At 52.9% G+C, this 25,518-nt stretch overlaps 1 protein-coding gene across 1 annotated transcript in view; it reads right to left on the bottom strand.

Moving 5' to 3' along the window:
* Positions 1-25,518, bottom strand: part of KIF26B (kinesin family member 26B) — a 385,389-nt gene that overhangs the window by 58,585 nt on the left and 301,286 nt on the right. Inside the window, exons 6-7 of the mRNA XM_036277591.1 lie at positions 4,868-5,074; positions 183-276 (exon numbers count right to left, since the gene is read on the bottom strand). Coding sequence (XP_036133484.1) covers positions 183-276; positions 4,868-5,074 — 301 coding nt within the window. The remainder of the gene's footprint in view (positions 1-182; positions 277-4,867; positions 5,075-25,518) is intronic.

Raw genomic sequence — 25,518 nt, 5'->3', positions numbered from 1 at the left:
ACTTAGAATGGAAATCTACATTTCAAAAGCAGAAGCGATCACTCCCAGTTATTTAATTCAGCACCTAAGGGAGGCAACCTTTCCATCCATGTGAGGACCTTGGGACAACACAGAAGAATGAATGGGGTGACTGGGAACCCACGGAGCAGGGAGCAGCGGGGAAAAGAAGGGCTCTCACTGACCCAGCTTGGCGTGGCCGAAACAGAACACGCAGCCGTCTGCCCCGTTGACCACAGACTGGATCACCTCTGCCACGGTCCCAGCACACACTTCCGCCTGCAGACACAAGAGGAGACACATGCAGTGAGTGGACCATTAATCACAGAAACGTAAGGTCGCTTTCCTGGGGCCCGGGGGCCCGGCATTCCCAGGTGGGTCAGCCTCTCACAGGGTTCTGGAGATGCTCAGCCCCCTCTGGGACCTCCCACTCCATGCAGCCTGAGCGTTTCACGCAGTAACTGCGAACCACCCCTTCTGCTCATTCCGGTACCTTTCAGTGGCTGTCTCTGTGGACCAGGCAGGAGCCGGCCGGAATGGGGACCAGGGTGCTCTGGTGGACCCCACGCCTCCCCCTGCTGCTACTCTGGCCTCCAGACAAGGCATTTAACTTTCCATTTGCTCTCTGCGGACACACACACGCCCCTTGTAAAATGGGCCAGGTTTATCAGAGGAAAAGGGGACCTGCCATTTCAGGTTGGCGACCTTAAGAATCACTGTAATTCTAACATAAGAGGAGGTTTGTGATGTCTGTTTTCTCTCCCAATGTCCTTCTCCTTCTGAATCTGTCTTCCTCTTTTCAAAACCAGCCTTTTGCCCTGGCCAGTTTGGCTCAGCGACTGGAGAGTCGGCCCGCAGACCAGAGAGTCCGGGTTCGGTTCCCGCTAAAGGCACGTACCTCAGTTGCAGTTTGTCCCCGGCCCCGGTTGGGATCATGTGGGTGGCAGCCACTCGATGTGTCTCTCTCATGTTGATGTTTCTCTCTCTCTCTTCCTCCCTCTCTCCCTCCCACTCTATCTGAAGCTACACACACACACATACACACACACACACACACACACACACACACATACACACACACACACACAAAAGTCCTCAGGTGAGGATAAAATAAATAATAACAAAACCAGCCTTTTCTTTCTTTCCTCACAGAGACAGTCAACATTCACAAATTCTTGGCAAATAAAATGTATTAACTCCTCAGACAGGGGCCAGGCCCTTGATGGCTTTTTGTCTTTCCCCATCGACACCCAGTCGCGTAGCGCTCTGTCAACTAGAAGGACGCGGTCAGTGTTGGGGACCAGCTCGGAGCTCGGGGAATGTCCCCTGGGCAGCCGCCAGGCCCTCGCGGCCGCAGGAGAACAGGACGCGTCGCCATGTGCCGCTGCCGTCATCTCTGTCTCGGTGCCAGTCGGGCTCGGAAGCATCGGGGGCTGTGGACGCGGCCTCCCCGTGGGAACCCGAGAACCGCAGCCTCGGCCGTGAACGTCGTTATTCAGCGCCAGGTGGGGCAGCGCAGCCAACCCAAGTACTCAGAAGTCAATTATTTCTCCCAAACCAAAATGGGAAAACCACACAACCAACAATTATGAATGGTTCCAGGGGTCGCCTCAGCAACCCTGCTGGGGCACGTCCTAGGGGAAGGGACGGGGGCGGGGACCGCAGGCTGGCACACACCCAGGACCTAGGCAACCCAAGCCTGGCACGAGAGCCGAGCCCGAGGCTGCAGCATCTCGGTGGAATGTGCCAGAGGCAGCGTGGACTCTGCCTTCTTTGGGCATAAAGGGAGGTGGGCGCTAGGAGGCTGAGCACCCACTCTGACCCAGCCATGAAGCAACTGTATCAGATGCAGGGCCGGCAGGGAGGGTGTTGGTTGTGCGTGGACCACAGTGCATCACCGACTCACCTGTGCCACGACCCGACAGAGGAGACTCAGGAGCGGCTTCACCTGGCACAGGGCAGGCTGAGCCCTGCCCAGGAGCCACTGAGAAGTGCAGTGAGCGACCTGTCCACCTGGTGTTTGTCAGGAGAGGACAACGGCCCCTGGAGGCCACGTGCTGCTTTTCTGGGGTGTAGAGGAGCAGGCAGCCTTCCTGAGCAGACTCCAGGGGCAGGGCCGAGCCCCCAGGCGGTCCCTGCTCTCCCACAGGTCTGAATCCTCCCCACCACCCCTCCTGCTAATACTGAACTTGTCTCCTCCAAAATTAACAGGCGGAAACGTGACATGATGGTACTAGGAGGTGGGCACTTTGGGAGCTGATGAGGCCGTGGGGTGGAGCGCCCACGGGTGGGATTATACAAGATCCCTCCCACCTGGCTTGGGAGCCAAGGAGGGGGTCTCGTCAGACACCACATTTGCCAGCACCTTGATCCCGGACTTCCAGCCTCCAGAACTGTGGGCAATGAGCCTCTGTTGCTCACAAGCCGCCCAGTCTGCGCCGTTTTGTCCTGGAAAAGGCGCCAAGGCCCCTCCCCAGGGCCAGGCCTCACCGCGGCGGCCGCTCACAAGGCAACGGGGAGCGAGAACTGGTCTAAGGACTTCTTCGCTTCCTTGGAGACCGAGAGAAAGCAAAACTCATCACTGTCTGGGGCCACTAAGGTGGCTGCTGCTTCACAGGTAGGTAGAGGCCCCCAGACCCCATCAGGCTTCCCTGCTTTGGAGGCTCACAGGGTGAGGACTGAGGCTGGCCATGGCCAGCAGCATGATATTAGTGTTAAAAACGATGATTTACTAGTGAGAATACTCGCACGTGTTGAGCACTGACTATGTTCTAAGCACCTCAGGGGTATCAGCTCAAGAATACAGCTTAAAGGAGGAACATTTTGTTTCTGTCTTCACTCCACAGATGAGGACACAGACCCAGATGCATTCAGTGAGCTGTCCAAGGACACCCTGCTGGGAAATAGAGGATGCACCACCACACGGAGCAGGACACAGAGAGGTCATCACGGGGAAGGATCTAGAAAAGATGCCTGCTCGGGGAAGGGACTGTGAACAAGAGACTTCAGCTTCGAGTCTGTTTGCTGGTCTGCGATGTGAGAACAGTAATGTCGCCCTTGCCTACACCTTCGAATTCCAGGGAGAACAAGTGGGTCGATGCATAGGAAACGTCTTGAAACGAAATTTCTTCACAGTGTAGCTGGAAATGTTAGCAGCCACACAGCCTTGCAAAGGGGGTGCATTCACAGCGGTGAACACGTGAGCTCTGCAGCCAAGGATGAACTGTCAATAAAGACGAGCAATAAAAACGGCTCCTTTTCGGGAATAAACTTGAACTGCATTAATAGTCCACACTAAATTTAGGGTTTGCTTTGGAATTCTTACAACTGGGGGGGGGGGGGGTTACTTTTGGAATTTTTAACTGCATTAATTAAATTACTTGTGGGCCATGTGTCAGCCCCAGTGTCAGGTTCAGATTAGTGCGTCCATGGGGTAGCACCAAACACAAAATCCGCGACGACGAGGCAAACCATTGAACTCGTTCATAAAGCACTTTGCCGTTTCCTAGGAAGCCCTTTGGGGAACCACGTGCTCAGCTTGTTAATGAATGAGGCCTCTAACGTGTGCCATCTGCCCACAGTGCAGGGTGGGGAGGCGCAGGTGTCTGATGCCAAAATGCAGGCTGAGTGGGCCACTGTACACCTAGAGCCTGGGTTACAGACGTCTACGCGAAGATTCAGCTGCACCAATCACTGCACATGAATTGCCCCAGAGGTGCAACTGGGTGTTCCCTCAGACATCTGTTCCTACTGGGATTGGCTGCCGGAGCGTTGGTCTGGGAATCTCGGCACCCTGAGCTCCCAAGATTGTATACACAGCAGAGAAACAAAAATGCCACAACCCTCCACCTATCCCTGTGTGCATGCCCCTTGCAATGTGACTTTGCAGCTCCTCCAGTCAAGAGATGGAGTCTCGCCCCCACCCCTCGAACCTGGGCCAATAGAACACAGCAGAAGAGACGGTGTTTCAATTTTGAACATAGGCCTCAAGAGGCCTGCAGGCTTGGACCATGCCATTGGCCTGAGAGTAAGTCCAAGAGAGCCTGCTGGGTGATGAGAGACAATATGGAGAGAGACCAGGTGACCTGGCCAAGGCCATTCTAGACCCCCTAGAGCGGGCCATCCCCCAAATGTGTGCACCATCCCGTCAAGATCAGCAGAGCTGCCTGGTCAACCCAGGGCTGACCATAGGTGCAGAAGTGAGCTGAGCTGGGAGCAGGCGATGCTCAGCTGACCCTCAGACTCATGGTCAACAGAAAACGCTTATCGCCTTCAGCCACTGAACTTCAGGGTGGGTTGTAATACAGCAGGAGCCAGCTGACACGACAGTGTTCCCTAGCCTGTCTCCTCCCCTCGTCCTCATCCACGCCGCGATCCAGGCTATCGGACGGGAGGTCAGCCTCAGTTTCCCTGCCCGGGGCTCCAGTTCCTCACCAGGACTGTAGACCTGCCCGCTACAGGTTCTAGGATCCTGCTCAATTCTAACCCAGCTCCCGGGAACCCTCCTGCCCTCTCACACACTTGCACCCAGAAGTGGGAGCCTCATGACCAGTTGCCAGCACCCCCATGTAGTTGTCCCGAAACTTCCAATTCTGTCCACTGTCACCCTGCTTCTGGGTGGCACCCACTGTCTTGCTCCCCCTTCTCCCCAAGGACATATTTTGTTGAAATCCCGGCACCATGGTCCTACCCACGGTATAGCACCAGCTGTTCAGCTGAATGGACTGTTACTCAAACTGGCGTCTGTGCGGGGAGGACCTGGCCCTCAGAGTGCTCTGGGCGACACCCTCCAGCCCACAGGTCCTAGTGAATGCGTACAAGCTCCTCGAAACAAATGAACTCTGCCTGGCCCCGAGGGGGGTGTACCCACCTGAGAAGCATCTTGTGGGAAAACCGCATCAAAGGCGAACATCTTAGGAGGAACTTGGTTGCCTCTCTTTGGGAAGGCATTCTGACCCCCACACGCCAGGGGGTCATACAGGGTGATTTGCTTCTTCCGTGGGTCCACCTTTAAGAAAGAGCTGGATTCTGAGGTATCGCGGGCCAACGTGGAACAAATTCGAAGCATGACTTTCACCTGTTAGGAAATAGGAAGAAGGACAGACATGGATTACGCTGGATGCTGTATGATGGACGCCCTGTGTACTCTGGAGACGTACGTGTACATGGAAGCAGGAATCTTCATGTGCTGAATTATGATGATGTGCCCAACGAATTCACAGCACGAGCCTCAGGGCTTGTGTGAAAGTGATTTATTTATAATTACCAGGTAGACTATTTTGATATGTCCTTTATTATAGAAATGTTCTTTGTCTCCCTATTAATATAAATTGGAAATTAACTGTACCCTGGCGGCCCAATTACACAGAGGGGAAGGTAATGTGGACGGCCACGCTTTTGGGGCCGGTGTAGTTCACGGGAAGCTCACAGATCAATAAACTCCGGACATAAAAGTTAGCTCCCATAATTTACTCCTCGCCTCTGCTCATCAGGACTCTTGGAGAAAAAACCCACAGTTATTAGTGTCATCATTAAAGGCCTGTTTTCTAACGGCCAGCAACAGTGCTGAAAGCTTTGTTTGAACTGTTAGCTGGGGTCCCATTAGTGAGTGCACAGAAGCTGACTTTTCCCGGAACGAAGGCACATCAGAGTAGGGGACAGCAGGCGGCACCCCTTTGACCCACCGCCTCACAAACGGAACATGGACCTCTCCAGTGCTCACGACCAACCCCAACGATCCACAGACCGAACGTGGTTGTCACGGAAACAGACTGCCTGCCCTAGGGTCCTGAGGTGAGCGGAAGTCAGGCAGAGGCCATACACGGCTCTGGAGACTCAGGTCCTGGGGCAGGGGCAGCATTCACTCCCTTAGCTGCTCTCTGTTACTATGTTGCTAGTTCAGTCCAACCGTGTTGAGCGCCTACGATGTGCCAGACACCGGGCTAGGCACTGGGGATGCAAAGACATGAGATACATCAAGTAGCAGGACAGAGAGACACAGATGCAGACCATCTGTGATATGATGTGGCATTTCCGAAGCTCTGCACAGGGTTAGTTTTAACCTCTCTCTGTCTTGCCCTCTTTGTCTAAACAAGGGTCAGGCCTGATGAAATCTCAGTTATGCAATTCGGGGAGGTGGCTGTAAATCTTTAAATAAAATATTTCAGACGCACAGAAGTGCTCAGAGAGGAATCCGTGCTGTGCCATCCTCTGCCGACCGAGGCCCTGCCGACCGAGGCCTGGGACCCAATCTGCAGAGTGTAAAGCTGACGTGTAACGAATGCCCAGGGCGCGGGGCTCTCGGATGCCCTGCGTCGTGCCCAGCTGTCCTTGGTCTCATCACGGAAGAACAGCACCCAAGTGTGGGTCCGCGGCCAGGGTCACGGCGTGGAGCAGTGTTGGGGTGGTGCCCTCCTCTCGGGGTTCAGTCTTGGTTCTCCCCCCGTGGATCACACGAGCACACCTGCTGCTGGCTGAGGGTCTGCTGTGTCTGGGGCTGTGCTGCTGTCCACAGTATGTCACTCCATCCTCCCTACGGCACAGGGTGGGCATACTTGTCCAGGTTTTAGAGATGAGAAGACACAAGTCACAGACTTGTTCCCAGTCACTGAAGCTGTGGACGGTCAGACTGGGGTCTCCCTCCCGCTGACTCCCACGCCCACCTCCTCCATCGTGCCGACTGCTACCCACGTCACAGCACAGCAGGAATCGCAGTGCCTATTCGTGGGGCACTGAATGAATGACAGGAACTGACATGCGAAGTACTGAGCACAGGGCGGGTGCTCCACCCCAGGGGGGGTGCCATCCCCCCGCCCCACGTGCTCCCTCTGAGCCACAATGTGCTGGCGTTCTCTAATCACCGTCAATCAGAAGGTTTTGGAACCTTGTCCCGGACTCTGGGCACCATGAATGACAACACGGTGGGGTCACTGCAGACACAGCTGGGTATCAGCGCGGGGCCTTCAAGGCTCCTGTTAGCAAAACACCGTCAAGCCCCACAGTCCCTCTGCGCACGACAGTCAGCGCCACCGCTGTCTACGGCCCACTCAGGATTGTCTTGTTCCCTGTGACCGTCTCCAGTCTTATTTCGGCTCCATTCATTCCTGTCGATCCGCCCCCATCACGGGCCCGTGTGCTAAGAGCATGCCTTCCGACTGCCCCTTGGGGTTGGCGTCTGGGGCCCCCGATTTCCGAGAGCAGGCCCCCAGCCCGCCTCTGAACGGCCAAGTCGAGGCTGACGCGGCGCCAGGCAGAACTGATGGGGTCACATGGCCCGTTGCTTTCCCATTTCACAATTTCACATGCAATGTCTGGGTAACCAGAGGTGCTGAATGTAAAGTATGAGCAATGCCAGACATGGGCGTACGAGGAAAAGCGGGGAGAAGGGCTGAGTCGGGGAGTCATTTGTCAGGGAGGAATTCTCCTGCATCCTAATGCGGCTCCGAGCCTGCAGCTGGGCTTCTGCAGACAGGCTGGAGGGTCCGGCCGCTGGTCTGGCCAAGCAGCTTCACGGCTCTTCAAGCCCCATTGACCTCTGGGCTGGGGTAATGCCGCACTCCATTCTTTTCTTTGCAATTCATTTAAATAAATGGATATTTCCCCCTCGATGGGAGGAAGTTGGGTTTTTCTGCTTCACTTCCTCTGTGCCATTACTCCTCTACTCCCCTTCCTGCCTCATCCGCGCAATGACAGCGCTTAGTAGGTACCACTGGTGACCAAGAAAAGCCCCTGGACTCTGCCAGATCTTGCTTCTGTCGCCAACCCTGGTGGGTTCTTGGCAGCACCTCCTTCAACCCTTCCTGTCCCTGCCGCTCTGGGGAGATGGTCCTGCGGCTGTGGACACGCACGGCCTCTCCCCAGCATGAGGGACAATCACCTTGTCACTCCTGGTGGCAGAACTGGAGGAATGCGACCCAGAAAGCTGAAGCACAGTGAAGGGGGGAGAGGAGGACCTGACACCCCGATTCAAGAAAGCAGGCTAGCACCGCCTCCAAGAAAGATCTCCCTGGTTGAGACCTCACTGTGCCTCATTTACCTAATTATTCAGGGGGTGGTGCCAGGCAGCTGTTGCCCCGGGCTCATTCACCATGTGAGCACCTTCTCCTGGATGGCGTGGCGGGACTGAGGGAGAAAGGATTTGGGGGACACTCACCGAGAGGGAGAGACAGAGCCTGAACTGTACACACATCCCATCCATGTAAAGGCAATGGCCCACTGCCCCGTGGTCTCAGGGCGCCAATGAGAGGTGAGCCCCAAGTGCCCACCGTTCCCACCACACGTGATCACACAGACATTCCTGTCTGTCCCTAGTCACAGAGTACTAGGGTGCAGACGTAGCGGGGCTCTTCGGTGCCTGCCTCTCTACCCAGAAGCTCCAATGGGAGGCTGGCCACGAGGCTCAGGAGGGCTCGGGTGAATCTGACCATTCAAAGGATCCCTCACCAGTCGGAGACAGACTACAGATGATGCTCAGGTGGTGGGAGAAGGAGGCAACGGGGCAACCCTTCTCGGGCATGAGCTTTGTTTAAACTCTTTTGTGGACCCCACAGTGAGGACTCTCGACAGATATACCCTGTTTCCTGGCTGGAGTCTCGACCATAATAAAGACAGTAGGTCAGCGAGGATGAGATTCCCCCCCACAAGTTTAGTTTTTCTACCGAGAAAATTAACCACCAACACCTTTCCATTCCTTTATGTTTCTATATTATGACTCTCTTTACGTTGATGTCCAAGTTCACCAGTTTTTTAACAATCAGCTTAGCAGAAACTGGTCCAGGTGATGTCAGATCACCTAACCAGAAAGACCGGTTGGCATTTTTGCCTCAATCCCAACAGTCCTAGAATTACCTTTAAGCCTTCCACATCTAGTCTTAAGTTCCTACAATGTGTCTGGCAATTGCTCTCCCAGGCAAGTCAGGGGCAAAAAAGAAGGTTCATCAAAACCCACCAACAGGAAGAATAACGGGCAAAGTGGAAAAGTGAGACTGTCAGAGGGATTCTAAAAGCGAAGGCGTCACCTGCTGGGACGGAACAGCCCACCTGCAGAGCCCGCCAGCAACCAACCCCTCCGCCCAGGGGCCTGCTTCCCCTCCACTGAGGCAGGCGATGGCGATGCGGGCGGCGTCCTCAGGGTGCGGGCGATGGCGATGCGGGTGGCGTCCTCAGGGTGCGGGCGATGGTGATGCGGGTGGTGTCCTCAGGGTGCGGGCGATGGCGATGCGGGTGGCGTCCTCAGGGTGCGGGCGATGGTGATGCGGGTGGCGTCCTCAGGGTGCGGGCGACGGTGATGCGGGTGGCGTCCTCAGGGTGCGGGCGATGGCGATGCGGGTGGCGTCCTCAGGGTGCGGGCGATGGCGATGCGGGTGGCGTCCTCAGGGTGCGGGCGATGGTGATGCGGGTGGTGTCCTCAGGGTGCGGGCGATGGCGATGCGGGTGGCGTCCTCAGGGTGCGGGCGACGGTGATGCGGGTGGCGTCCTCAGGGTGCGGGTGAGCTGGGAAATCCTGAGCACCCTGCTGCTCACGGAGACTGTCTCTGCCTCAGATGGGGAGCCGAGGCGTGGCCCTGCCTGAGGACAGCCGGGGGGGATGCAGAAGCGCCCTGCGGTCCTCAGCGCAGACCACGAAGCCTTTCCCGGTTTCTAACATCGTGGGTGGGACTCAGCTTTGGAGGGAACAATATAGAGGGATCTCAGAAGAGTCCATCGTAGCTAACGAGTGAATCTCCTTTCCTACAAGTTCTGGGTGCACTGGGCACTGCCGGGAGGCAGGGGCAGGAGGCTGGATTTGAATCCAAACGTCACCACCACCGAGTGGCCAAGGTCTAAGGTGCCGGCCTCGGTTTCCTTATTCCTAAAATGGACTTGTTGTGCCGCCTCCCCCGAAGGAAAGATGTGAAGGAACAAAGAGATATAAAGTAGCATACGGATGTAAACTATTGTTTGAGGGAGGAAGGGAAAGAATTCAGACTCCTTTCTATACATCAGACACCAGAAGCGTTTCTCCTAAACTGAATTTTAAAAATTAAAGCAAAACGTTCTTTAATGAACATCCACATCCAAAGCAACCAGAGACAGAGAAGAGAGTGCTCCCTCCTTCCCCCCACTCAAAAAAAGGAAATTAACGACTAGATCGCTGACTGGCATATTTGTAAAGGGGAGTAATCCACGTGACATTTTATCCGAGCTTCTAAAAGCCAAGTGTGGTAGTTCCCTTGCTTTACTCCCTTTTTGTCTGTCTTGATCAGATGTGATGAATGTGCTCCCACAGTCTACTTATGGCCCATTAGTCACCTCGGGAAAATTCTCCAGCCATTCTAGAGAAGACGGTCGGAGCCCGGGACTTGAAACAGTGCGTGCGCCTCGGTGTGTATTCTTCTCGCCACACGTGCGTTCCTGATCGACCACGAAATTTCACAGCCCTCCACGTTCAGCACATTCTGACAAGGCTGCTGTGAATGATTTTGATGAAGTGCTCGTTTCTAAAACACTGCAGGGGACCAAGGGCGCAATGTTCCAGCCCTTGTTTCAAGAGCACCTTCCGTTTTTAACATAGCGCAAGACTCCATGGCTAACCCACCACGGGTGCACTGAACCCCATAAATGAGACTTTCCCTTCCCCCTTTAATTGACCCTAACCTGATAGGAGAGAGAGTTCCGTGAAGAAGCAAATTCAAATTGGGTTGTATAAAAGGAGAAGGTTTAAACACTTTTCTAATAAAATTTCAAGGAATGATCTGAAATTACTTTTTCTGAAGGAAAATCTTGATGGTTTCCTGGGACCGAAAGGTTCCAGAAGTCTTTTAGGAGATAAGAACCATCTGCTGAAGAGTAATGACCTTGGGGGTCTCCAATAACTCCAGTGCCCGGAAGTCCAGGGAGGGAGGACCAAGCAGGCCGCGCTCCCAGATTTATTGGGGAGCGTCTAAACACAATGGCAATGCCAGTGCCTACGAGAACACGGTTCCCGTGAAGAATCGCAGGTCTGCACCTGACGGGGTCCCGAGAGTCTAGGCCCCGTTCAGTGGTTAGTTACAGAACAAAACAAAATTGCATTGAATTTCTTTGCATGAAACACAGTGACAGTCCTGTCTGACCTATTCAGAGATCAGGGGGCTATGTTCACCTGCAGAAGTCCAGAGTGGTGGGATCCAGGGCCGCGTGTGGGGGTGGGGGATGCCGAGCACTCTGGGTCTATTTTGGGACAATGTCTGCCGTGTAACAATATCAATAACTAAATCAGCCATCAGCCCTCCGCACCACCGCCGTGACTTCTTCAAAAGTCTCGCAGATTTTACATTTACAAAGGACTAAGTTGCTTCCATGTGGTCCCACAGCAGTGCCGCAGAGGAAATACGACTGCGGTCATTACCTGCCCCTACTCTGAGGCTGAGGACACTGAGGTCGGGCCCTTCAGGGACTTGGCCAAAGCCAGTTGCCTAGCAGAGGCAAAGGGACGGTGGCCTTGGACCTGCTCTCTCTGCTGTGAGTATCGGGGCGGGGGGAGAGGAACACTGTCCCCTGCCAAGCCCAGCAGGGCCTGCACCTGCTCTCTCTGGGGCGGGGCCGGAGCCGCATCACCTCTGAGGAGCTGGGTGGGGGCTGCCCCGTGCTGGGGGAGCGCTCAGGGGTGCCAGTGGGCAAGCGCATGGGGTGCCAGCCAGCCAGCAATGAGCAGGAGGCCAGCAGAGGGGGGAGATGGGCATTATTAACTGCCAGGCTGGGAAAGTGACAAGTGGTGGCACAATAAAGCTAAGTGTGACCAGTAAATGGAGCCAGGTAATGAGATGTACTCAATAAAGAAGGTGCTCCGGGGAGTGGAGGGAAATTCCCGGCAGCTCTTCATCCCCAGCGGCTGTCACCAGGCGAGCCCAGCAGGGGACTGCAGCCCGGGAGGGGGACAGAGCGAGCAGGGTCCCTCACACCAATTAGCCGCCTGGGGAACGCTGGCCGGGCTGTGAGCACAGACAGGCACATTTCAGGGCTGGCCTGTCAGCAAGACGGGCTCTGACAGCACCTGTTAGAAGGGTCCCACGTCTCCGCACACCGCACGGGGACTCACTTTACATGGATGAGCTGGTTTGAACATACGCTAAGACACGGGCATTCTCGGGTGGAAGTGAGGCAGGACGTGGGGTTCTGAGGCATCCCTGGGTGGCCCCTTCAATACAAGGACACTGGATGTCAGTGCGTCCTCCCTGTGACCGCGTGGAGTCTGGCCTGGAGCTTGGGGGCACACGTTTCGATCACTAAAGGAGTGGGTGTCTGGAACACCCTCGACGACAGTGCTCAATAAACAGTCCCTGTATTACTGTATAATAGTGACCACAATTATTATTGTATTTCATAATATTGATTTTCAGTATACTTGAATTTTTTAAATGTATAATATAAATTTTAAAATCATTATAATTACTGAGGGGATGAGTACTGGAAAGATCATGAACACTGAGGTCAGACGGACGCTGGCTCTCACTTGCTGTGTGACTGTGAATGTATTATTTTAACGGTTTCCTTGTCACTAAAATGGGACTGATAACGTCAATCTGGAAGGATTTACGTGATCATGAAGCAAATAATCTGCTAAGTGCTTGGCACAGAGTAGGCCCTTGATGAATAGTAGTTACCATGGTGCCCATGTCAAGAATCTACCAGATGACCCCTGCTCCCCCTTCACCCACCTCTGCCCTAGGAAGTCAGGAGACCCAGTCCCCAGCTTCACAGGCGTTGACGTCCATCTGAGAGACCGAGAGAGGGGACATGTCATCTCTCTGTCAGCCGGGGGCCACCCGGGCTTTAGAGATTCAAGGTGAAGCTTATGTCTTCCAACTCCCACCCACACTCTCTTTCGCTTCCTTTTTGGTAAATCTTGGGTAAGTGACAATTGGAGATTTTTTCTGACTACCGATAGAAAAAAAAATTATTGTGGTTAGCTTGTGGTTACTGTGTTTATTTTATCTTCTGAAATCCCCATTCAAAGGCTAAATCAACGTGAGGCGGCAGCAGTGGGCACTGCCAAACTAGGGTTCTCTAGGAGGTGCTTTGTCCGGATCGTGGCACTGATTATTTTCTGAAATGTATTTCTCTTGATTTGAGAGAGAGAGGAAGGGAGAGCGAGCGAGAGAAACATTGATGTGATCGAGAAACATCAGTCAGCTGCCTCCTGCACACACACCCCAACGGGGATGTGTCCTGCCCGGGAATTGAACCAGCGACCTTTCGGTGCACAGGACGGCGTTCAACTGCCTGGGCCACACCAGCCAGGGCGAACTGATAATTAATAAAGGGCCATTTATCACTAACCCCCACGCACGTGTTGCAGCCGACGCGCTAACAGACCTGTCAGCACAGAGCACACGCTCAGGGTGCCGGCCCGTCTGTCACCAAAGAAACGCTGTTGGCTTGACAGACAGCAGCACCCAGGGAAAGGTGTTTTTCTCGTTTGCAGCCACTTGATTATCAATATGAAAACCGCAGCTTGCTAATAACCTGACACTTGATTCAGTGTCTTCTCAACCCCCCTGCCAGCTTCTTCCTGGTCCCAGGAATTTCAATATCCCAGTGTTCTGGCCTTTGACCTACACAAATAACACCCAGAACTCTGAAAATAAGTCAAGGGCCCCAGTCAGGCGATGTCTGGAAATACTAGCTACCACATCGACCACGGGATTTTGCAAAGCACCGTAACAAGCAACCTAGATCAAAATGGCAACGGCCGTGACCAGCTCATAATGAGGTTCGCATTTTCCTGGCCGTCACCCCGTAAGTGTATGTTCTTTGTAAAACTGCTGGCTCATGAGTTGTTACATGTATGCATCACGCGTGGAATGACAACTTTGCTCCTATGTGTGGATGAGACGTGCACAGAACTACAGGTGCCAGCAGGAGCCTGGGTTCTCAGCCGTCCTGGGGACAGATGTCAGGTGGCCCAGTACAGAACCCCCTTTGTTCAGCACTGAGGCCTTCGTGCCTGGTGGTGGGAGAGAAGGTGCCCTTCTCCCGGCCCACTGGGGAGGCTGGTTCGATGCAGGGTTGGGGAGCCCCTCCTGGAAATGCCACAGGCGTGTCCACCCCGAGTCTGGGCTATTTCCCCAGCCTGGGACGCTGCAGCCTTCCTTCCAAGAAACAGGAGGACGGACCTGTCCTTCCTACTGAGAAAAAGCCCTTGAGGGGTCCCCCTCCCCTCCCCTCCCCTCCCCTTCCCTTCCCTCTCCTTTCCTTTCCTTCCTCAGCATCTGTTGAGTACCCCTTAGTCCAGGCCAGGACCTGTGCAAGGCTCTGGGGTTATAAACAGCTTAACAAACCACTGTTGTCTTCAAGGAGCTTAGAGTATATCAGTTAAGACAAAAAACAAACGTGTAACAGAGTGGTACGAATGAACTCTGTACTGGGCTATCATGAGGACCCATATTGGGCGGGGCGTTTCCACCAGGGGGCAGGGACCAGGGAGGGTTTCATGAGGATGATCAAGGAGGCCTGCAGAGGACTCATGGTCAGCTAGACACCCAGCACGGGGCACAGGCACACCGGGTGGAGTGAGTGTGTGGCTGGAACCTGCGAGGAGCCACGGCCTCGGGTCAAGCTTGTTCGCTCCTCCGGCCTCAGCTGCCTCATCTGCGAAGTGGAGATGCTAACAGCGCCTGCAGCTCATGGCCGTTGTCAGGAGGATCACAGGCCGCGATGCGCGGGAAGCTCCTGGCAAAGAGCCTGGCGCGTGAGCAGGGCTCAGCGGGGGCTGCTTCGTGGTTTCCTCCGCTGTGGGTGAGAGCGGGGTGGAGGAGGGCCAAGAAATTCAGCTGGAAAAATAGGTGGATGTCAGACTGTAGAGACTCCTTTTCCAAACTGAATGCGTGTACTTCAGCCGGACAATGGGGAGCCGCTGAGGGACAGAGAAGGAGGGTAGCTGGGAGGCACACAGGGCCCGGGCCACGCCGTCGCCTCTGGAAACCAGTGCCACAGCGCTGCCACCTTCTTCCAACGGGCCGTCAGGAGCCCGGGAAAATCGCTCCTGCAACTTGTGCTCCGACAGCACAGCATTTAAAAGCGCGCCGGCCGCTTACTCAACACGCCCAGTGTATTTGTGTAGATGACACTGTGCAGGGTTAGGAGTCTGCTGTGTGATGTGACTGCTCTGGGTATCAGCCATGTGACCTGACAAGGAGAATAATGAATCAGCCAACGAACAAATAAATATTTATTAAAATGCCAATGAGCGAGGCGCTCTCCTTACCTAGGAGAGCAAGCATGCGAAACTGTTTGCCTTCCGGGAAAGAGCGCAAGACAGATGTGCATCAGGACCCTCCAGAGAGAATGTTGGTTTTGTAAAGTGTGTACATAAATCCACAGGACGCAGGCTGCTCCGCTGTACCCGGGAGCTGCCTGATGGGAACACGCCTTCCCTCTCGGCCCGGGACATGTCGCTCCCCTGAACCTGCCTCGCGTTCCCAGCTATCGCCTGGGCGTCCGTCACACAGGTAAACGGCACAGATTCCATCCTCTGTAAACTTTTATGTGGCCATCGGCCATCTAACCTGTCCTCCCGACGCACGTTTTTGTTTAAGGGACTCTGGGTGCCAGGGAATTGATTTCACAGCGGGACACAAGGAACGCGCGTGTTTTCTTCTTCGAGGACAGCAAACGATTCAAAGTGAAATTACTTGCTGGAACCCAGACTTCTGGGGCCCCTCCCCGCAGAGCTTCTGATGCAGCAGGTCTGGGTGGGGCCTGAGGATTCGCATTTCTAGCACGTTCCAGCCGCTGCCCATGTCTGGGCCTCACACTTCTCAGGAGGTTTGCTGGCTTCCTCCTCGGGGGCCTGTCCCTCAGCCTCCACTGGGACTCAGAACCACGATCCACGTGACCTCCCTGGCCGGGGAAAGGACAGTGTGGTTGATGCTACAGATTCCGGTGGCTAAAGAACAAACGTTCCGCATTGTCAAGATAGGAGTCGCTTCTGACTCTATTCCGTAGATCCGCTCGAAGAAAACTCTCGAGTTCCTGGGTGAAATGAGACGTGTCAACCTTAGGAAGGATCAACTGTTTGAGAAACGTTTCTTCTGAAGTCACCCAGGTCCTGCAGCCACACTGGTTGGGGTCTGTGGCGCTTGCCTCCAGTTGCGTTTGTCACCATCACGGAAGCATCAACGTCCCACCGTGAAATCCAAACCAACCCTTCCTACGTATTCTTTTCTTCTTTCCTCAGACAAACAATTATTTGGGACCTAATTAAAACTGTACACATCAGAAAATCAATAAGAGAAAACATCAACCACTGCTTCGAGACCATTTCCCCCTGAGAACCCTGCTCTGGCTCAGCATCGTGTGCGTGTGTGTGTACGCGAGTGTATTTGAGGACAATGTTTAACACTCTGATCTAACATTTTCTAGAATCAATAAGCACATATGGTTCGGTCGAGCGGTCAATATTTATTTCAGGTGGAAAATCGTTATTCAAATCAGAAGACGTAGGGTCACTTCTCCAGGGGACAGTCCTCTGCTCCCGGGTCACAGTTAATCCCGAGCGACGTCTGAATTGGGAAGCACCTCAGAGCCAACCAGTCCGAAAACGGGGAACTCCCACTGGGTGGGGTTTTGCTTTGTGGGTAGGTGAAAACTGGCAGCCTTCCAGCCCTTGCTCCCCAGCTTTGACACTCTAACAGTGAGGGCGGTGATGTAACCCAGATCCACCTTGAAGGCCATTTAGGTACCAGAAGGTCTTATCACGACACGATCCACCTATGACACGGCCCAGATGGCGCGGGGCCCTCGGGCAGCACGAGAGCAGGTTCTAGTGATCTCCGGTCCGCACGAACTGATGCCATAAACTCCCGTGCGTGATAAGAAGCATTCATCTATAAAACTAGAGTAAATGAAACTATAATGAATTTTCCCCAGAAGGTGGAGGTTAGGGTAGGGATGCCTGGATAGGGACATGATGTCTGGGTGGCGGCCGGGAGAGACTCAGCCGGTGCTGGCACACAGATTTGGTAGTTACGCTTCAGGCGGAGAAAAAAACAAACAAAAAACCCTCCTATTCAAATCTGTAAAACGGAGTGCTCTGAAGGACAGCCAGTATCTTATTTATCCTTATATCCCCAGCACCACTGATAGCGCCGTCCACACAGTTAGAGCTCAATTCTTGAATCTGAGAGCTAGAGAGATGGAGGCGTTCAGAAATGGGACCTTTCCTGGGAAGGTTCTGAATGAGGGAACAGAGGGAAATGAACAGAGATACGAAGGAAGGGGAAGAGGGCCGTACACATAATAATAATGACAAATTCGATCCGGCTGGGAAATGTTTTCAAAGCAGCTCACCCAGATTCTGAACTCTTCTTATATTTTCAGGGGGATGGGTAGGAGGCAGGAGTTACGCTGGCTGGCAGGGTAGAGAGTATATCTGAATTTACAAGAGAGATGGAGGTAGGTGCTGGCTTCTCGAAGGGATGGGGGGGTGTGCTGGGGTGTTTTAGGGAGTTGAGAATGCTGTCCCTTATGCTCAATGTCAGCTCTTGCCTGTGGTCCCCATTCAACAAGCACCTCTCGAGGTCCTCCCTCTGCCTGTAACAACCCTCCCAGATGCCGGGAAGGTAGGCTTTGCGTGTGGTGCAAGAAATAGGTTCGACGGAGTAAAATGGCTCCCCTGAGTCTCATGGGAAGTAGTAGCAGAAACAGGATTCAGCCCCAGCTCTGGGGGAAGGTCACGTGCTGTCCTTGTCTACCAAACTCGCCTGCCTGGGGGACAAGTCAAGAGGACAGAACCCTCGAGACCAAGCCTAACCCATTGCAGGTCAGCTGGGCTCAAAGCAGACGTCCCCGAACACATGTGTATGGCTTTGGCAAGTTCTATGGGGCTCCCTGAAGTCGCACGCTTTGTGTTGCTGTATGTCAGCCTGTGGAAACAGACTTCACTGCTCTGAAAGTGCGCAGGCTATGATTAGTATAGTAAGAGACTTTTAAAACTTAAATTAATGGCCCGGTACGTTGTAAAACAACTCAAAATTGTATAAATTTGTATTTGGGGATTTTCAAAAACTGTTAAGTTATTGACTCAGTAGACTGTAACAAGTCTTTTGAAACGGTTCTGCTCTGTTATTCAAATCTTTTCTGTGTAGTTATTGACAGGTCGCCGAATACAGTGCCCCCCCTGGGTGGGCACACAGATCACTCACAGCACGTGCTAGCCCCCCGCGAAGAGGACCTGCTAATCACCCAGAAGACGGGCAGGACTCGGTGGTACTACGGCCTCATGAAGTTTAGCATCCTTCTTTCTAAGTAACATTTAGAAAATTGTTCCTTTAGATACATTGCGGATACCCAAGAGACCTGCAAGAGTTGATGCTGCCTGGAAGGAGATTCACCAGGCTCTCTACCCCCTTTTTTTCCCAAGTTGAGGCCAACTGTATCCAATTGATTCGGCTTCCAATGGCCATAAAGGTCTTTGCTCAAGTCTCAGTAGCTGCCTGGATGTAATGGTTACATTCGTGACATGTGACTTGGAGTCAGTGCTGACTCCTGGCAACTATGAATGAGCGACGCCCACAGTGTCCTGTCCTCAACAGCCCTACTCAGCTCCCGTAGACTCATGCCTATGGTTTTGTTAATGAAGTCATTCCATCCCCTCTTTGGTCTTCCTCTTTTCCTGATGCCTTCCATGTCTTCCCGGCATCGCTGTCTTTTCCAAAGAGCCCTGCCTTCTCATGATGTGCTGGAGTACGACAGCTTCTAGTGAAGTGGGTAAGTCACTCGGGTGGCTCCGTTGGCGAGTAAGTCACTCAGGCTTACTGTGACATTTACGGATAGGATGCCTGAGACCCAGAGCTAAAGTGATGTATACAAGTTCAATGTGGCGAAGCCAGTGTAGCAAGGAGTCTGAGGTCATGAACTCTTACAAGGACCAAAGACCCCAAGACTGAAATCCTATTCAGCCATCACTGAATATAGGTCAGGGCAAGAGAATGGATGGCTCTAGGCAAAACGACCTCATTCTCCAAAACACACACACATCTATCACCTATCTATCTATCCATCCATCCATCCATCCATCCATCCATCTATTCATCTATCACATATCCATCTATCCTTCTATCATCTATTTATCTATCTATCTATCTATCTATCTATCACCTATCTATCTATCCATCTATCATCTATCTATCCATCTGTCACCTATCCATCTATCACCTATCCATCTATCATCTATCTACCCATCCATCATCTATCTATCCATCCATCCAATTATCATCTATCCATCCATCTATTATCTATCTATCCATCTATTATCTATCTATCTATCTATCTATCTATCTATCTATCTATCTATCTATCTTTATCATTATAATGCTCAGAAATGCATTTGCAATGAAACTCAATACTATTCTGACTTAGGGGAAAGTCCCATCAATAGCTCTTGGTTTCAACTTGGGAAAAAGGAGGTGGAAAGCCTGGTGAACCCCCTTCCAGGCAGCATCAAGTCTTGCAGGTCTCCTGGGTATCCGCACTGTATCTGAAGGAACAATTTTCTAAATGTTTGTTACTCAAGAAGGCCAAAAGGGTTGATATCCAAAGGGCGTGCAGTTTGGTATCTCCCCACGGGTGGAATCCACATTTTAACAACCTGGCTGGTGAGTGGGCCAAAGCCAGAGTTTGGGCAGACAAGGCTGCTAAGATGGTCTGCACCAAGGAAAATGATGCAATGAGCTCAGAGTAAAACCCTCCACGGGGGTCTGGGTCACTTGAATGACAGAACAAACCCCATGCTGTTAGCAGCAGCAGAGATGATCAAAATAGCCTCTAGTTTCTCTGCCCGTTATTATGGTATGGAAGGAGTGAGGGTAGCAGACAGGATGGAAAATGACCGGTGGGGGGGTAGCTATATCCATCAAGGACTAAGAGGGATAGCAGGAGAGAAGGCAGGGATGCCTTTTAGACTGTGAGTGAGGAGGGCTATTTTGAAAGAATCGGTCTGATCCATGCTGTGCCGATTTTCCTCCGTGCCCTGCCGATGCGCAGTCTGCCCTTTTCCAGCCCGCTCGGCGCAGGCAGGAGGGCCTGCTGGACCACATAGCCAGACGCACGCACTCTTGGAGGGAGGAGGGGAGTCAGACGCCTCGCACGCCTGTTTCTCTGGCTCAGAACTGCTCTTCCTGAGCCTTCAGACCCAGGGGACACCAGCCCCCCGGATCGCCCGCCCCCAGGCTACTACTCCAATTTCCTCTACCCTCCTCATCCTTCTGTAAATAATCCTTTTATGAAACTCTTCTCAAAATTCCCAGTGTGAGGATGACACCTTCCTCCTGCCGGGCCCGGAATGAGCCCCTGATGCCCAGGTGGCATCTCTTCCTCTCGCGTCTCTGATGTGCAGTGGCTGCGCTTGGGGGAGGGGGGGAAGGGGGAGAGACAAGGGGAAGATGTAAGGGCAGGGGTGGGACGAGGCCACTCAATATTCAATGCTGGGTGCGCACACTGGGTTCGGGCTTGTATCGCAGCAGAACGTTCTCTGGCCCAAGTCAGAGCTCTTTCCAGCTGTTGGCACAGACGCAGGAGCGTCACCACCATGAGGTGACCGGGCTCTCACCCCACCTCCCCGCTGGAGACATGGGCCGAGGGGCTGAGGGGCCGAGGGCCTCTCTCCGTCACAGTCTGCTCACTGAGTGAACCACGCAGCACGAGCCTTCCTCGGAGGGACCTCTTCACAGACACAGGCTGGCATTAGTGAAACCGAAGCTCCTCCCCCCCCCCCCCCCAGGAAATTTTGACTGGAGAAAAACACAAATTTTTCTTTGTCCCAGAGTTTCCAGAATGTTCTTCCTTTAGGTGGTAGAAAAGGGAGCGCTGTGCTCCACGTGTGAATGGCAAGGAAATACATACAGCGCGCGGAATCAACGAAACGTTTCTCCCTTCGGATGACGACCAGGGAGCCAGGAAGGAAATACCCCCGAGACACGGAGACTGCTGTCCGTTCAAGAGAAGGAGAGACAGCGCGGGGGACGCCGAGAAAGGGCTTTCTCCGCAGCAATGACTTCTTAGAATGAACCACAAATTCCAGTAGCATCACCAGAACCTCAATGAAACCACATATTCTAGTAGCGTAACCAGAACCCATTATCCCTCAGTTAACTGACTCTGTGCTTAGGACCCACCGAACTACCTGAAAGTGACCTCACGCGGCAGTTGTGTCCAGTGCGGATTTCTGCCATCGCATCAGCGGTGGCCTGACTCGCAGGGTTTGCTTTGCAGGAGGCTCCGCCGCCTAAGGACCCCCGTCTTTATGGGAGAGGCGCCTCGACCAGCACAGAGCCTTTGGGCCGCAGCAGCTCGGCAGCCCAGTGCTGTCCCGTCTCGGTTCTAACCTTCGCGCAGCGGAGACCAGGTCCATCGCGGGCCCAGAAGCAGGCCCGCGTGAGAACTTCTGGTCTCTCACTTGTGAAATCCCTGGTGACTGCTCGTGTCCTTCTCCATCAGAAAGTCGCAAGACCCCGGGGCGTTTGTTACCGAATGTGCAGTGGCTGCAGCTGGTCTGTGAACCTGCAGCCACGAGAGAAAACAGACCAGGTTTAGAGGACGTGTCACTGGGGAAGGTGTGCCAGAGAAACTGCGAGACGGGACACCCCCCGGGAGGACGGAGTCAGAGCCGGTGGGTGTCCACCCTGCTGAGAACGCGTCGTGTGTACTGAAGCCGGTGGAGCCTTCGCCTCAGGGCTCGTCCTTGGTTCTGGGTGTGGATGGTCAGCACACACGAGAACTGTGCCTCTGCCTCCTGTGCTCTCTGCCCTAAATCTGTTCGCTCTGGACACATCCTATGAACGTCTGAGACGTACTGTCCAGCAGAGTTCACTCATGGAAGTTCAAAGACTCACTGGGCCGGGTCTATCAGGACGTGGGAGACGAGCAAAGGAAATGCCCAGAGTCCCACGCTCTTCCTTGCTCTCAGCTCCTTGGCCTCCTACTCTCTCCTCTTCCTTGAGAGCCATGAAAATACCTTTGAAACCACTGTGGGCGCTGGGAAGTTTTAGAGCTTAATTCTGTTGCCCAACTTAGACAGGATGCATCTAGGAGTCAGGACACCCAGGTCCCCCTCCTGACTTTGTCACAGCCTGGGAAGCTCCTGAGCACCCCACAATGCACCAGTCACTCCCCACCGTTCCCAATGAATTAGCTGGCCCAAAATGTCAACGGAGCTGCTGCTGAGAAATCCTGATGCAGATTAGTTTTCTAGGAGGTTTGGATTAGCTCATTTAAAAAATTTTTTTCAGAGACAAAATTCCGCAATGCAGATGAAGTATTTGGCCAAGTATATAATTTTGTATCAAATTTAGATACAAATCACATCATAAACGATGCTGAGAAGCAAAAATTAGTCCCGCAAAGAATACAAGTGCAAATAAGGTTGCTCATAGGAGTAATAGTCCGGAAATGTGTCCTTGCGGCCGAAGCAGTCCCTTCTGCCATCCAGATGTGAGAACTGCCCCGTGTCAACAGCCTGCCCAACAAGACGCTCATTTAGAGGGGCAGGAAAGACCAGGCTCCAACTCCCGGGCTTCCACTTAGGAGAGTCTGGTGGGAAGTGATACATACAAACTCCCCTTTGTCTAAATAATGTTGCAAACAGCAAAAGGCCAGAGGTGATGCGTGTGGAAATGGGTTTCTAGAGGAGCTGCAATAAAGTACCTCCCTTCCCCAGCCCTAAAGGAATGCTCACTGTATAATCCATGTAACGAGAGAGGAAAGGCCAGGGAAGGCCCCAGAACAGCCCGCCTGGTGCCCAGACACGCGGAGTGGGGTTCAGAGGTGGCCAGGAGGCTTCCTGACCATGACATGTGACGGTCGGCTCACATCCTTAGCCCAGGGCAACTTCTCCCCTCGGGCTGTCACACAGACAGAGGTTGAAATCACAGGTCTCTCTGGAGGGCCTCCGAGTTGGTATTTGTCCCTAGAAAAGTCACTAAATCCTCACAAAGACAACTGACAGCAAATACGACTACTGGGAGTGTGGCGGAACCAAGGACAAGAAAGAGAGAGAAACCCCAGCAACAGTGACACCCTGCGAGTAGCTGGTGCTGGCTGGACAGACCCGTGATGCCGGCAACCGACTCCAGGTCCGTTCCCAAGCAGGCCCAGGGCAGCTGGAAACGCTGTTGGGCCCCCTTCATGAATACCTGGGCTTCTGAGTCCCGGAGGCTTCATTTTTATATTCATTTTCTAATTTTCAGATTGGGGGCTAATGGGATACAGGACAGACAGCTGGACGCTCCAAAAATCAGGGCCTGAAGAGGCTGGCTCGAGACGGGGATGCCCTCCCGACTCCTCCAGCTGTGCCTGCAGCTGGCACAGGGAAGGCCTGGCACCTGCGTGTCTCAGCCTCTGTCCAGGGCATGAAAGTGGGGGAAGGTGGAGTCCTGAAGCGTCCCGGGCATGAAAGGTGCCCCCACCCCTGTTAGCATCAGGAAATGACTCAGCAAGTGGCACGAGAGAGTTCTGGTCACAGACTCTCTGCTGCCAATGGGTGCATTTGCATAATTCAACAGAAGTCACTGGGGGAAAATGTCACACAAAAACAAAACTGAGTGGCAAGGTAGCCTCTGTCAATGACGCGTGTCCTCCTGCGGACATTCATTAAATTACTGTATTGACAGCACTAATGTTATAGATTTTAGTTCTTCATTTCCCCAGCATCTTCCCACACATGCCAAGGTCTCGAAGGGCATGGTTAGAGAATGCAGGTGCGATCACAGCCACCAGCTCCTGGAACCTGGCGCATCTGGAGTCGGCGTGTAGAGAGAGCCCCAAAACGTGCCAGCAAGGAACGTCTAACTTCTGCCTGGCTGTGAAGAGACTGTCGTTTTTCTTTCTCTTTTACACTTTGAAAAATATGAGAGAGAGAATCTTCCCAAAACCCCACTGTTCTTTGAAAAGGAGGAAGGACAAGAGAAAAGCCCCGTTTCCCTCATGCCCATGATGCCGGTGTAAACAGGGCCTGGCCTTTGCAACCACTGAAACGGAGGCAAGAGAAGTCAGTGGCCCTGCTACAATACAGGGGGGCAAAGGGTGGGCCACAGGCAGCCTGGCCTCCAGTTAGCGGGACATACCTGCCCTGACGCAGGAGGGCGGGGCCTCAGTGGACACTTCCCCACCTCCCACCCCGTTCCTCAGCTGCGGGCTCCCTCTCCAGCTGTCCAGAGTAACCCCCTGGCCCCGGATACTTACTCAGATCAAATGGTCTCTAAGAACTATTGAGGTTTGATCTGAAACTGGCCCCAAACCAAAGCATGTCAATCTTCATTCTCAGAAAGAACTTACACAAGAAATTGATCTTTTTATTCCCTTAGCCAATGTTCAATAAGCAAGAGAAAACCTCTAAATGGGGAGGGGTCAGTGAGATATCAAATCAAAGGAAAAAAACCAGCAAGAAGATGATACAGAACAAACTGACTTCAGGGGATAAATAACGTTCATTCAGTATTTTTAAAAGCATCGTGGCCTTGTCGAACTTTGGGGCTTTCATGTGAAAAATAAGTATTTTGATTTAGATAAAATCTGCATCTATGAGCCCACTTGTAATCATCCCAGGGATAAGGACGGAGTATAGCCGCTTGTCATCTGTGGTCTTGGGGTTTCTGTTTTGTTTCTGCATCTTATTCTCTGTGCATTTCATTTGGGTTAGAAAGCTTTGATTCCTCCTTGTGTACTGGGCAAATGCCAAGAACCCTGGTGACGTGTCTTTATAGGGGATATTACACTGCAGAATCTCAGTGGGCAGAGCGGCGGCAGGATGAGGCAAGGATGCATTTTTCCATTTCTATGTCGGGCAGACGCCTTCCAACACCTCTGAGCCACAAAAGGGCCTTCTAACCACTGCCTTCTGCTTATTTTTCTCAAATCAAGGGAAAGGTTTAATTAACACTGTTCCTTAAAGTGTGTAGAGCGTCTAACCAAAAGGAAGGGAAAACTAATAGACAAGCATCTCCCAAGCAAAGCCAGTTGGTGTGGAATTCCGGAACAGTGCGCACGCGTGATCTCTGCTGTGCCCCATCTGGAACCGTTAAGCTGGGGGACAAAGAGGCTCTATCAGCCTGGAAGTCTGCTTATCTGAGCCCCACTCAGTCCCGGCACCCCTCTTCCCAGCCCTGGGCACCTCGCTCATATCAGGTGACATGAGTCCTGCAGGACCAGGGGGCAAGGACAGGGCTTTGCACATTCTGGGTACTTACTTGTCACCTTATCGACTAGCTGGATACATGAACAGAGACTCTTTGTCGTCGAAGGACTTACGCGCTAAATGGAGAAGCGGTATGATAGAAACAAAGTATGATAGAATGTAATTCTGTTATTTCATACAATGAAAATGTGGATTACAAGGTAGGCAGTATTCTAATGACATATTTTAAATTATTATGATAGACATTGAAAAATATCAGCCATAACTAAGAGAGGCTAAAAATTACTTGTAATGAGATTTGGTGACATCTGCAAAATAACGTGAACATGATCTAACAAGTAAGAATAATTGGCCCTAACTCCCAGTTTGCA

This window comes from Molossus molossus, unplaced genomic scaffold, assembly GCF_014108415.1.
Source record: "Molossus molossus isolate mMolMol1 unplaced genomic scaffold, mMolMol1.p scaffold_m16_p_23, whole genome shotgun sequence".
NCBI classification, from domain to species: Eukaryota; Metazoa; Chordata; class Mammalia; order Chiroptera; family Molossidae; genus Molossus; species Molossus molossus.
This window is presented reverse-complemented; position numbering and strand designations above follow the sequence as displayed.